The sequence below is a fragment of the Cyprinus carpio genome, chromosome A13 (assembly GCF_018340385.1).
Source record: "Cyprinus carpio isolate SPL01 chromosome A13, ASM1834038v1, whole genome shotgun sequence".
NCBI lineage: Eukaryota > Metazoa > Chordata > Actinopteri > Cypriniformes > Cyprinidae > Cyprinus > Cyprinus carpio.
In genome coordinates, this window is record NC_056584.1 from 10,939,897 (window position 1) to 10,954,243 (window position 14,347).

At 36.3% G+C, this 14,347-nt stretch overlaps 1 protein-coding gene across 2 annotated transcripts; it reads right to left on the reverse strand.

Annotated features, from left to right (window-relative positions):
• Positions 1 to 2,000: 2,000 nt before the first annotated feature.
• gng2 (guanine nucleotide binding protein (G protein), gamma 2) lies at positions 2,001 to 13,966 on the reverse strand. Of its 2 annotated transcripts, none has more exons than XM_019086599.2 (4): positions 13,809 to 13,966; positions 7,106 to 7,187; positions 2,990 to 3,102; positions 2,001 to 2,890 (listed from the first exon to the last, which is right to left on the reverse strand). In XM_019086599.2, the coding sequence occupies exons 3-4, from the start codon at positions 3,074 to 3,076 to the stop codon at positions 2,762 to 2,764; spliced, it is 216 nt and encodes a 71-aa protein (XP_018942144.1). In that variant the 5' UTR covers positions 3,077 to 3,102; positions 7,106 to 7,187; positions 13,809 to 13,966; the 3' UTR covers positions 2,001 to 2,761. The 2 variants fall into 2 exon arrangements, with proteins under 2 accessions (XP_018942144.1, XP_018942145.1); XM_019086600.2 differs by lacking the exon at positions 13,809 to 13,966 and adding an exon at positions 13,554 to 13,710.
• Between the last annotated feature and the right edge of the window lie 381 nt (positions 13,967 to 14,347).

Genomic DNA, 14,347 nt, shown 5'->3' on the forward strand with positions numbered 1-14,347 from the left:
CAGAGATCCAGACAAGCTCTGCGGGCAGAATGTACAGAAAGCTAAAACACTGACAGGGAGCATAAGCAATATGTCAGGACCCAAGCGGCTAAAATGCATATATATACAACATAAACATTGTATGTGTCTGCAGACTAGCACACATATGTACACATTCAGCTCACACACACGTACATTGTGTCAAAGTCTTTCTAGAAAACAAGATACTTTGTTACAGAAAAACACTGGTTACTACGAGAAAGATAACATTATTTTTGTTTTGTTTTTTTTACTGCCATATTTACTCTTGATATTTGTCTGATTGATAATGTCTCCTGGAGTTGCCAGTTTAGGTGGATGTATCAACAGGTTACCTTTGTGATGGTGCTGTGACACAGTAGTCTATTGAATTTCAGTACTGCGCTCTTGGGCTTTAAATGTATGAGTTTGTTTCTTCATCGGAACAGATTTGGAGAAATATAGCATTTTGTCACTTGCTCACCACTGGATCCTCTGGGGTGAATGAGTGGCACCAGAATGAGAATTCAACAGATGATTATCACAATAATCCACAACCCAACTCCAGTATATAGATTAACATGTTGTAAAGTGAAAAGCTGTGTGTTTGTAAGAAACAAATCCTTCAGAAACAATAATTTAATCTGCTCTGATGAAACAAACTCATCTACATCTTGGATGGCCTGAGAGTGAGCAAATTTTCAGAAAATCACAAAATTCATTTTGGATTGTGCTATTGTTCAAACTCATCAGAAATTTATAAAGAAATAAAGTGTTCATTTGTCACATGATACACTGAATGATTAAGGGGAAAAAAAAGTAATTTAATTTTAATTTCACACCCAAAGATAACCAGGGAAATATATATTTATAATAGGCTACATGTCTTGTTTGTAGCTATTTATTTTATTTTTTCCCCTTCATCCAGAGGCACGCAAACCCAAGAAACTGTAAGTGATATTATACTGCCACCTGCTGTCATGGACAGAATGTGCTTCTGCCAGAATATAATTAAAACCAGAATCAGAATTTATTTTGTTAAACACACAGGGCTGCTCTAAAGAAGGATTCTTCATATGTCTAATACTGAATATACTTTTAAATAAATATTGTTTACATTAAGTGTTTCATACAAGTAAAAATCATCTTAATGGTCATGTTTATTTGACTAATTATTGAAAAGCGATAGAGAGGATTGAGAGAGCACGTTTTCATACATATGCACCTGAAACAATATAAATAACACCCCAGTAAGTGTCATTTTTGTGAGTCTCTAATGCCTGCATGTGTTAGCAGACTGTCTTCATCCCGGTCTCCATGGCAATACATCACGCACCATGAGACGCATTTGCAGGAAGCTGACGTCATGAGTTTCTTTCCCTAAAAATGAGGCGTCTTGCATGTGTTTGTGTACGTGTCTGGGCCAGGCTCTGAGTCACCACGTCATTGTATGTGTCTGATGACTGATTAATCAGATGGAAGGATAAATACAGCCGGGTGATGCATTTTAAAATATAGCCGAATGAGTGAAAGCAGAGAACAGCAATGAAGGGAATTTTCAGATGGAGTGTACTTATGTCAGCCTGTCCTTATTTATGTAGTACTGTTATCAGTGTGTATTTATGCATTTGCATAATGTTTACATACTAATCGAAGTTCGTGCGCTGCATAATTCTCTCTCTCTCATTTATTTGTATTATTTTTTTTTTAAATGTTCTATTATAACCTTTGCGGCTTTGCTATGAAACAAGGGTTCCTCCTATGAGCAAGAAAGATCATTGCAACGCTATCCAGACAAACCATGATTAACAGAGAGGGTAAATCTTTGATCAGTTTAAGGAAAATTGATGCTGTGGTTTACTAACCAATCTATGCAGAGTTTGCGACTGATCTGTTTTTTAATGGATGACATTATAGATCATGGGATGTAGCTGTTGTGGTTATTGTTTTGATATTTAATTTGATTAGTGGTAACGGTTTGAAAGAAAAAAGACGATGCTTTGTCAGGCTTCATGCAGGTATTATTGATATCACCACAAATATTCAAAACATATAGCACAACACAGCCGAACTTGCTAACATTTTTGTACAAAGAGTAAAAAGAGAACTATGCTTAAGACCAAAAAAGAAATAAACTTTGTTTGCTGTACAGATTAATATTTTTTATCAGCATCTAAAATATCAGTATTTCATTTTAGGAATACATGTCCAAGTGTGAATTCATTATAAAAGTTCACTAAACTGTCATTCATTAAATTAAAAAAAGATTTTTTTTTGCTGTACCCATAAATGGCTACAGAAAGCTATAGCTAAATGGTAGGCATTTTTAGATTATTAAAACAAAATTATTATTAAAAAAAATAATAATAATAACAAAGCAATTTAATAATTAATGGGTTCTAAAATCAGTGATCAGATTAATGAAGTCCACTAAAAATCAATAAAGAAAAATATTTGAATATTTCATCAGAACCTTTGAATACTTGAATATTTTCACAACACATCCTGGCTGATCTGCTACAATGACAGTCACTGGTGTTTTTTGCTGCGCTCCCTTCTGAATTTCAACAGATTCTTGTAACTATACTCAGCTTTGGATCTCAAGGCCACTAGGTGGAGTCAGTGGCTTTAATCAGGGCTCATAGAGAGCCAGGAGAATTTGAGGGTTCTCCACTGCTTCTCTCCAGCCCTTGTAATCAACATGTTTTATGTCCATGAGTGTATCCCAGAGGGAGCAGGCGAGTCCATGGTGGGGCAGCGCTGCTTACAGGATGGCACAGAAGAACTTCTTCTCCCTGAAGGGATTCTCGGATGCAGGCACGGGGGAGAGCAGGGGATCCTCTTTAGCGTGAGCGTCGCAGTATGATGTCAGATCTGCTGCTGCTTTGGAGACCTGATGTTGATTCATGAAAACACAAACAGTCACCAAACAATCCTCACTGTATTTTCACTCTTAACCAAGTTAAATGGATTCATTTGAATGAAATAATACCTTAATCCTGTCAATATTGGCCTCCATCTTGAGCTGCTCCACTAGTTTGCGGGCCTGAGCAATGCTAGCAGTGTTATTGGTGGCCATGAGGCTGCCGGTTCAGGTCTGTTGCACTGTAACACACATGGAAGAACAAGTTCAGCATAATTGGCATGATATACACTCTTTAAAAAAAAGGTGCTTCACGATGCAATAGAATAACCTTTTTGTCTAAATGGTTCCATAAAGAACCGTTAACATCTGAAGAACCTTTCTGTTTCACAAAAGATTCTTTGCGGCTAAAGAAGGTTCTTCAGATTATAAAAACGTAAGAAAGAGATGGTTCTTTAAAGAACCTATGACTGAATGGTTCTTTGTGAAACCAAAAATGGTTCTTCTATTGTTTGAAGAACCTTTTGAAGCACCTTTATTTTTTAAGAGTGTATATGGATAAATGTTTAAAATATAGCAAGAAAATTGAAAATTATTTCTAATTGAGCAAAACAGTTGTGATGTTCTCTAATGCAGGGGTTTTCAAACTGGGTTTCAGGACGACATTTGGAGGAGTTATGTACAATTATAAAATAACTAAATAAATAAAATTCAATCAAACTAATCAAATTAAAATGGTAAATTTTTCATTCTGCTTTTAAAATCATGAGATTCATCACAAACACTTACACTACTATTTGAAAGATTGGGGTGAGAATGAGTTTCTTTTCATTTTTTTAACTGATCATAAGTGACAATAAAAACACTGATAATGTTGCAAAAGATTTTGATTTCAAATAACTGTGACTTTTAAACTTTTTAGAAGATTAGAATGATTCCTTAAATATATATATAAGTACATTTTAAAATATACACAAATAGAAAGGTTATTTTAAATTGAAATAATATTTCACAATATTACAGTTACTTTTAAATTACAGCTACTGCATTTTTTATTTAATAAACTGATAAAAAGACTGACCTCAGACTTTTGAATGATGGTTAATTTTTAATATTTATACATATAAATATATTTTTTCACAGTATATTTTAATATATTCTCAGACAATGAATCCTTCAGAAGGGGATCTTCATATCTGCTGGTCAATACCATAAAAATCCTTACTCAGGAAGTATTATGGCAGTACAGTGACAAATCAATGTTCAGGCTGGTTAGTCATGGTTTGTTACTGGTCTGATTCTAGTTAACAAAGGAAGGGTATGGACACCATCATATTATCATCCCATGCTGGAGAACAGCATCAAAAGCACTGAAAACTCCATAGTAATTTAAAGTCTCTCACAGAAGGCCACAACACAGTGTTTAAGATGGTTCTTAACAAATCAGTACAAAAAAGTGTATTTAAAAAAAAAAATATTTTTTGTTTGTTTGCTTCCGCAGTTGTTCAGTCATCGATATGTAATTTAATTTAAATGTAATCTATGAATATATATGAGTAGGGGGATTTATATTTTGTTTGTTTGTTTATGTGGTTGTTGGGTTGAAAATTATTATTATTATTATCTTTGTTGTATCGAAGATTTTAATCTCAGCCGGCTCTCCTGCAGTGAGGTTAAACACAAAGGCCTGCTGCTGAGCGCAAACAGCAGGGGTCGCTAGACTATCAGCTGTCATACTAAACTCATTCTAGGTAAACTACTCCAGGTAATGAGCCCAACCAGGTTCAGTGAAAGACAGCAGAAACGTACTATCCTTTAACAACGTCCAGCATAATTCACCCGACATATTTACTGCTCTATTACTACTACACAAGACACACCTTCCCTTGAGTGTTTATAATGTGAATCTAATTCAGTAATCAAGGTTTAGTCATTAATGAAATTGAAAATGAGAGGAAACTCCAACTTGCCCTGATGAAAACAGGTTCATCACAGCCTGTTAACTCTCCACATTTAAACCAATAAAGCTTGCAAATGTAGTCAGTATCTTGACATCCAAATGTTTATGGAAAATGTCCTCACTTTGATTACATTACCTACAATTCTATTTCCTGATAACATTACATTATGATTCAACAGTTAATGTGTCACGTTGTATGCCACTGAAAATAACACCATCAGATAAACAAGGGATTAAATTTATTACACAAAATTTATATTAATGAGAATCCAGACTCCAGTAAAAACATTTTTTCTGAAAGGAGCATCTTCATCCTCAGCTCCTGGTAATCCGTCGCAAAACGGGTTTCATTAAACCTAGTGAGTATCCCAGGCATCTTTGCCATGGACCTCAGTTGCTAGGCAACTGAGATACAGAGTGATCTGACAGCAATGAAATGTTCCACTCCTAAAATCAAGGATGGAGCTCACCAAAGGCAACTTTAGACCGGGGACCACATACATCTGAAGAGTTCAGAGAGAGGACAGCTTCAGCACGCTGTCTACCTCTGTAAATTAGGTCTAAAGAGACATTTACAGCCAGACAAGGAACATCTACACAAATCCAGCGTGGAATCTATGTTTAAAAACCCTTTTAGATTGCAGTCTCTATTCGTCTTCCTGGAACTCAGAACTCAGAACTTTACCTTATAGAGGGTCAGAGAAAGGGGGGATTAAGACACAGGAGACAAAGGAGAATGTCAGTGATAGGAAAGAGCATAGTGCCAGTAACTTTAAGAGTGTGGAGCCTGCTGATATACAGTCCTTCTGGAACGTGATGAGCTAGAGGCTCAGAGATGTGCTAGAGACATCTACCACCAGTTAACCCTTTACTGCAACACTCTCAAAGTGGTCTAACCCAAGGGCTTTCAAACTGGGGGCCAGGGGTCAATTAAAATATATATATTTTATATAAAATAATTTTTAAAATTGCTTAAGTGCTCCTGCAGCAAGGATAACTATATGAGTTTTCAAATTATTTATAGATTTCTTTTAATATTTGTGTTTTTGTATTTTATTTGTTTATTTGTTTTTGCAGCAAGGTTAATTATATGTGTTTTAAAATTATTTATAGATTTGCTTAAGTGTCAGCAAGGAAATAATTAAATATTTAGAGATGCAATTAATGTTTTTAATACTAACATGCTAAATCTAGTCATTTAAATAACAGTGCAATTAAAATAAATTACTAACAGCTCTAGTTTTTAACAGTAAATAAATATATTTGCATGTCATTTTGTGGAAAAAAAAATCTCCATAAAATGTTCTATTCTCTCAATAAAAATGAATTAGATTCAAAATATCTCTTTTTCAGTATTATACATCTAATATTACTCTATTTAGTACAAAAAACAAAACAAGATTTGTTGTCAGTTTAATACAAGGTACATGTTTTCTTGATTATATTTTTATAATTTGCATTAGTACAATGGTTAATTTAGTACAATATAAAAATATATAGAAGTACATTATAAATGGCATTTTGTATCAGTACATGTCTGCTTTTCTTTATAAAACCCTGTTTAAAAGTTGTTCACACATTATAAATAAATGGCTGCCTTTATATTTTAGGAAGAGAGTCCATTGCAAGGGGATCATCATATTTGGGGGTCCTTGACATTGAAAATTTAGTGAGCCGATCACAGCTATGCATCAGCCGGTCTTCAATGTTTGTAACTTCAAAAATGCACATAAATATCTCTATTGATTTGTCCATCAGAAGAGTCATCTGTCAGGGGTCTATAAAGCAGCATGTATATATTTTAAGAAGTACATGGGGAGCTCATTTAATTTGTATCCCCAGAGAGAAGACCATTTGTGTGCCATTTACCCAACTCAAGCCAGCATGGAAATGGAAGTGCCACTGCAGGGGGCGTTTGAAGAGTCTGTTATAATGCAACACAACAAGAATAATCAAGGTGTAATTTCGAGTCTCACTGAACAGAAAATCTTCCTCTAAATGGAGCATTCTAAAGAAGAACTGCGACATGTGAAAATGGATGCCCTCTGCCTTACCGCAAAAAAACAAAGTGACATGAAATAAGAAAGATGGCATGCTCATTGATAAACCCACTAATGGTTCACACATTCCCACCCACAAACTTATTAGTGCAGCTGTCTGATAGCAAGAAACACTCTGTTACACTAGTAGACTATCATATAGTTTTAAGCACTGCATACAGTGGGTGTTAGGAGTGTGTTTGATTCTCCTCTTCTCTCTTTACATATTTTCTTTCTGGTTCTCACCTTATTTTTGGCTCTTTTCACCTTCTGCCTGTTTTGTTGGTCTTCAAAAATGAGTTGACCTCCTGTGGTGTGCCTTCAGCCTCTGTTGAGAAAGGAAGCCATGCAGTTAGAGTCCATATGTTCTATATTCCGGCTGCGGCTCAAGGCCTTGTGCAAGTGTTTGTGTGCATGTGCAAGTGTGTGTGTGTGTGTGTGTGTGTGTGTGTGTGTGTGTGTGTGTGTGTGTGTGTGTGTGTGTGTGTGTGTGTGTGTGTGTGTGTGTGTGTGTGTGTGTGTGTGTGTGTGTGCATGTACTGGTCGAGGGGTTTAGAATGTCACACCTTTCCCAGCCTGTTTGCACTGAGAAACATTCCAGACCTGGCTGAAGTTTATCTTATGTGCCTATACAAAAGCCAAGCCTGCACTATCAGAAGAAAAACAACTGAACAACTGACTTGAGTGTGATGATAACGCATTCAGTTTTTTTGTAAAGATACAGCAGTGTTAAAAAGAACTTTCCAGAGTACAGATTGGTCTTCCTGTATTTCTACTCCACCTTCCCTGTTTCTCTTCCTCTGTCTGTTTCTGTCAATGTGATAAATGGGCCAATTACTCAGCAGCAGCAGGGTATTCTACTATTGTGAATCACTTACACACAGAATGTTCCAGAAACATTTGATCTCTCTACGTCTCTTCTGTCTCTGTGGACAGCACCACCAAAATATTTAAACAACATCATGGTCTACCGCAAGTTAGTAGGAACTGAGTCACCCTATTGCTGTAATACTTTGTTTTTTAACTGAACTAACACTCTCGCACATAGTTTCACTGAAGGTAAAATGACTGTGATAATGCAATAACAATCTTAGGTTGGTTTAAGAAGTTTTCAAGTGTGTGCAACTGTTACATGGCCAACCCCACCAACAATGTTACATTCAATGGTAATTGTGTTCACAACCAATTTTACTTCTGTAATGTGGAACGTTTCCATGTAAAACATGATTCAACAAGGAGTGTAACAGTCCTTGATTTTATTCATTGTGAATTGTGAAAAGTGGGCTTATATACATACATACTTCAATAAATGCATTTTTTTTTTTTTTGATGATGAGTTTTTTTTTTGTTTTTTATCATTTTTTTTTCTGCATGGCCTAAATAACAAGGGAAAAACAACTTTCTTCAGGAAAAATATGCATAAAGCATGCAATAAAGCCAGAGAATGTTGGCCTAAATAACAAGGTAAAAACAACTTTCTTCAGGAAAAATATGCATAAAGCATGCAATAAAGCCAGAGAGCACTTCTCTGCAAAAACATGTTTGTGTGTGTAAGAAGTTTCTACAAACTGTTTTAAGTTCTTTTATTGTAACTTGTGTTTCACAGGAATCATAATCTGTATCATAAGGGCAACGCTGTACCAGCTAAGCTTCTGATCAAGTTTACTAAGTCACATAAGCCATATGGAGTTTACAAATCATGGACTAACAACGTGTTTTAAGATCACATGTTAGTAAAATAAGTCTTTATTAACATTTACGCATGTAATCATAATTTATATAAAAAAGTAATAATTGTCTGTGTAGGTAAGTTTTTGGAGTTTTAAAACAATGAAAATAGAGGCACATTTTTCCAGTGAGCCTATGTTGCAACATTCTCGCCAGGCCTCAGCAGACATTAGTCAGTTTAATAATTTATCCACTGAGCCCCATATGGTACAGAGAGTGTGTGTCTGTGAAGAGAGAGACAGATTAACTCTAGGGGTCCCCTAGTAGGCACTGACCCTGACACTAGATCCCAAGACTCAAACAATACCTGTCACACCGTTAATATGCATAAAGCATGCAATAAAGCCAGAGAATGTCAGCACATCCTGCAGACAGGCTCAAAAACCTCCCATGTAAATTTGACACACGATACCACCCTTCACGTTTAAATATGAAATGTCTCTGACTCTGAAATATCAGTTAAAAAAAGTATTGCTCAATGGTTTGTTTCCTGTGGTGTTCGGGTGCCTTACCAGACTGTACAAAACAGTCTGTTCTCGTGTAAGCTTTAGTCTTGTAAACATAAGACTAGCCCCCTCCACACGTGTTATGAGTTAGGAATGCTAAAGGCAATTCTCCATGAATTTAGCAATAGGCTAACCCTCATACAATATTCAAAAAGGTCATAAAACATTCTTAATCTATATTAAAATTGATTTAGATAAAAGATGAGATCATTCGGGATTATCAAGACATGTGGTTTTTAATGAAACAGAAGCTTGTGTGAGGGTACAGTGGGTTAAAATGACTTCCTGCAGAATCTACCACTTAGCCAAGAGCAACACTCAAGGTTCCCGGAGAGTTAACAATATTCCAAACATCCGGGGCTGTATTCTCTACTTTCAACAAAGTCATGTGTATATACTAAAATGTGCTCAAACACAGAGTTCTTGGTGTCCTCTTATCCATAAATCCAAGGCTTTTCCACCACCATGTCACTTTAATCACTAATTCAGAGTTTCAGTTTCACTGAAGATGTAATGTAATGTAGTGCAAACCAACCTTTATAGTTTTTATATAAAGTAAACAAGTTAGTTTATACACTCTCTGAAAAGAAGGTATAAAAGCTGTCACTGGGATGGTACCTTTATAAAAGGTAAACTTTTGTACAGTTTAGGTACTAATATGTACACTTTACGTACTAATACCTTTAAGGTACCAATATGAACTCTTTAGGTACAAAGTTGTGCCCTTTGAAAAGTTACCACCCCAACTTTAGTACCTTTTTTTCTGAGAGTGTATTTGTATTATATTTTTATATTTAATATAGAGTATATCAGAAATTAAATTATTTTAATCATTTTTACCTGTAAAGAGGTCCACGTTGTCCCCAAAGTAGCACACACAGACACACACTCATATAAAAACTTGACATCAAACAACTTTTAACTGTAGTCTGACATAAGGTGGAGAATTATGCCTGGTGTGAGTATTAGTCAGAGTGGTTGTGTCTTCAAACCGAGCATGAAGTCATTTTCTCCTTCATGAGAATACTCTCTCCACATATTCACTCACTGTCTCTCTCAGAATGGAGTAAAAAGATGAAAGAGTTTCAGGAAAGAGTGAAAAAATAATAAATGGAAGAAATTTAGTTTGGCTTTTAACAAAGACCTTTGTCTCTAACAGCTGTTCATACTTATACTCACACCCGCACCAATACACTCACTCCAGACAGCACCAGATCCAGCCGCTCTGAACAGTGAGCTGTAAGATGTGTGCTGGGGTTGCTCGTATACTATTCACATCTATTCAAGGACCTCTCCACCCCTATTCTTTCTCTGAACAAAAACACTTATCCATAGTAATGCTCTTATGCTTCACAAAATTACACAGACACATTCTTCAGAAGAGAGTATCATAAATACGGGGCTCAGCAATAAGGATGGTTCAGGGTCAGAGAGAACAACATTTGAAAAACGTGACATTAAGGTCATCCCCATATCTCTGGGACTGAATGATATAGGGCCTTGAGGATTCCAAAAGAAAAATTTATTCAGAACTAGAATATAAAATCATATTGCGATATCTTTAATACTTCTTGAGGAAAAATAATATTTATGGCACTTAGACAGGTATGTTCAATTCAGTTGTTTTGACAAAAGGAAATGAGACACATTTCTAGTTTCCACATTATTTGTTCTTCAGACATTCCTTTTTAAAAGTAACAAAGTATCATATTTATGGAGAGTGACCCACATCTGGTTTTTGACCACTGAATATGTGTACAATTTAATTATTTATTCCTGGAGCCACATTGAAATTCCAATATCTCTGGAACCAAACCATATAGGGCCTTAGAAATGAAGATGCCATAAGGAAAGTTTGTTAAGACCCAATATCTAAAAGGGCATTCAGGTGTCTTTAATACTTCTTGAGTTACAGGCATGCAAACTTTGGAGAAAAGTGCTCTTTCCCCATTTTTGTATTGTATCCATTGACATATAAAGCAACAAAGATTGCTAAAGTCACCACATTCTGCTAACAGACCTACCAATCTCAGTGTAAAAGTAACATTATGATGCTGCCATCTTTCTAAAGTCATTTTAACCCCCTGTAATTTGACTCTAATTTGCCCCATCTACAAAATAGTGGATTACTCAGTAAATATTGATCCATGACATTTTCATTACTATACATGTTTATCTTTCTTCAGAAAAAAAAAAAAAATATTAAAAAAAAATAAAATTTTGATACTGAATGACCCACATGGAATATATAATATACAGGTCCATCTCAATAAATTAGAATATTGTGAAAAAGTTCATTTTGTTTCATTAATTCAACTCAAACTGTGCACCTTGTTTATTAAATAAATTCAATGCACACAGACTGAAGTAGTTTAAGTCTTTGGTTTTAATTTTGATGATTTTGGCTCACATTTAACCAAAACCCACCAATTCACAGTTCACAATTCATGCTTCCTTCTGCTGACCAGCTTTTTGAAGATGCCGATTGCATTTTCCAGCAGGATTTTGCACCTGCCCACACTGCCAAAAGCACCAAATGTTGGTTAAATGACCATGGTGTTGGTGTGCTTGACTGTCCAGCAAACTCACCAGACCTGAGCCCCATAGAGAATCTATGAGGTATTGTCAAGAGGAAAATGAGAAACAAGAGACCAAAAAATGCAGATGAGCTGAAGGCCACTGTCAAAGAAACCTGGGCTTCCATACCACCTCAGCAGTGCCACAAACTGATCAGCTCCATGCCACGCAGAATTGAAGCAGTAATTAAAGCAAAAGAAGCCCCTACCAAGTATTGAGTACATGTACAGTAAATGAACATACTTTCCAGAAGGCCAACCATTCACTAAAAATGTTTTTTATTGGTCTTATGAAGTATTCTAATTTGTTGAGGTTTTTGTTAAATGTGAACCAAAATCATTACAATTAAAAGAACCAAAGACTAAAACTGCTTCAGTCTGGGTGCATTGAATTTATTTAATACACAAGTTTCACAATTATTTATTGAGATGCAACTGTATATTTTCGAAGAAATTAAAACTACAAAAGCATAACAGTTTAGATTAGAGATACTATTCACTATTAACCAGTTGTTTTTTAGCATGCATATTACAGAATATTGCTTGTTTATTAGTACTTGTAAAGCACATATTAATACTTTACTCTGCACAGCCATATTCTAGATCCCTTAATCCTACCCCATACCTAACCTAATCTACAACAACAACTATTTACTATCAATGAGCAGTAATTAGGAGATTATTGAGGGAAACATTTTCAACAAAGTGAATATGTTCCCATACTGTTCACACACACACACACACACACACACACACACACACACACACACACAAACTAATTAATACATGTATAAATAAATTGATTTTTAATTAAATTTTCATGGAGTTAGAAAAAAATTACAACAAATATATTGGTGTGGCCAAAAAAGTTTGGCCAGGACAAATATACTGGCCTGACTACTAACTTATTAACTACTGGCTATCTTCATGATAAAGGGTCAACATTTCATGAGATGTGTTTGTGACATGCAGACTGTAATTAATTAAATAAAGACCCACCAAACCAAGAAGCATTAATTATATGACTCATAAATTCAGTATGTATCTCATCCATCCTGTGCTTACAAGGTACTACTAATGCATTCAGACTAGAAACACTAATTTCTGTGACTATATGCTCTAATAAGACTCATTCGATGCAGTGAACACTGCTTAATGTACTCAAGCTATATGTTGAGAGCTAACCAGAGCTCAGCCTGCTGTACTGTTGAGAAGAACCTTCTGCAAGAACGAAACACTGTTCTAGAGTCATCATCACAATACTCTGGGGACTCCTGGGGGATTCCTCTTAAATATTCAACCCCCTCTCTCCTTCTGCCATTTCTCCATCACTCTCTTCTCTCTCCAGCATCTTCTCCCTCCCCTCCCCCATGCTCTCCTCCACTTTCATCCCCCCATCTCCGGCAGCATTTACCCCAAACAGATGCTCGGTGTTCCTCATACGCACACCTGACCATTAAAGGCATTTCTGCACTACACTGCACCACGTAAATCACAAATCCACGCTACATGCTAACAAAAACATCCTCTGGTAAATAACAAGCAAACATATTCGTCTCCAGAGCAATTTAACACTGATTTAGACTGACACACATGCAACGGCTGTGGACAACCCTTGCGTCCATGCAAGACTAGTCAGATAGAACAAACACACCCATCCATACAGTAGAGAAAAACTGACAATAATCTAGTGCAGTTATACACTGAAAACAAGCAAACACACACATATATAATAAAACAGTCCATTTTTTTCCACATAAAACATATGATTTCATTTAGACAGCTTGTCCCACTGACACATCTTCATGCTTGTCTATCTGCACACTCCAACCTCATTCTGGTCATTCTGACAGAAATGAGCTCATGAAAAGATTTTCCACTCACCTTTTCAATGTGTGTATAATCTTCAATGACACAAGAGCTGTATGTAACAGTAGCACACATACACTCCTTGTTCTGACACTCTGGCACCCACACACACACACATTCGCCGCCTGCTACACCACCCCAGCTGACAGCCTTCCTCTCGCTCCTCCCATCAACTAGTGGAATTGCTCAGGAAGCCAGCTGAAAGCCACTTCCTCTTGCTCCCAAACACTCACAAAGACATTGTTTAAATAGAAAAACAAGATTATTTACCTTCTGCCTCCCCAGTCAGACCATTTTCATGGCTTTTAGTCAGATATAGTTCATTGACGCTGATGTGCAGTAGTGTGTTGTTTCTGCTCTCTGCTCTTTGGCTACTATCCATGCAAGTGCAGCGCAGCACAGAGGTTCTTGCACCGAGCTGACAAGGAACACAGATAAATATCCACAGCTGCCCCTCCCCCAAAGCATGTGTATGTGTGTCTAAAGAGAAACCCTCCCTCTCAGAGTCATTGTACAATCATACACACAGCCCGAGCTCCTTTAATCAAAAGATTAATCTTAATCTCAAAAAGTCTCACGACATTAGAGCAACAGAAGATTAAAAAAGCAATTGCAACTGGCAACCCTTTAACAAACACACACATACACACGGTTACAGTGGAGGTTGAGGTGGTAATGTGTTACAGGATTACAGATGTGTGTATAACTCGCGCTAGTCTGCATTTGGAAAGTAAAACAGTTATGCTGTCAGTGTCTCTTGAGATGACTGAGCCTAGGTTTGGCACTTTGGGATCCCCACAGGCTAATTG

What these genes read in the sequence shown, in the direction of transcription:
- gng2 (XM_019086599.2), bottom strand. Translation starts at nt 3,076, where the DNA reads ATGGCCACCAATAACACTGCTAGCATTGCTCAGGCCCGCAAACTAGTG. An exon ending in CCAATATTGACAGGATTAAG is followed by an intron (nt 2,891 to 2,989) that starts GTATTATTTCAT and finishes AATCAACATCAG; the next exon opens with GTCTCCAAAGCAGCAGCAGA.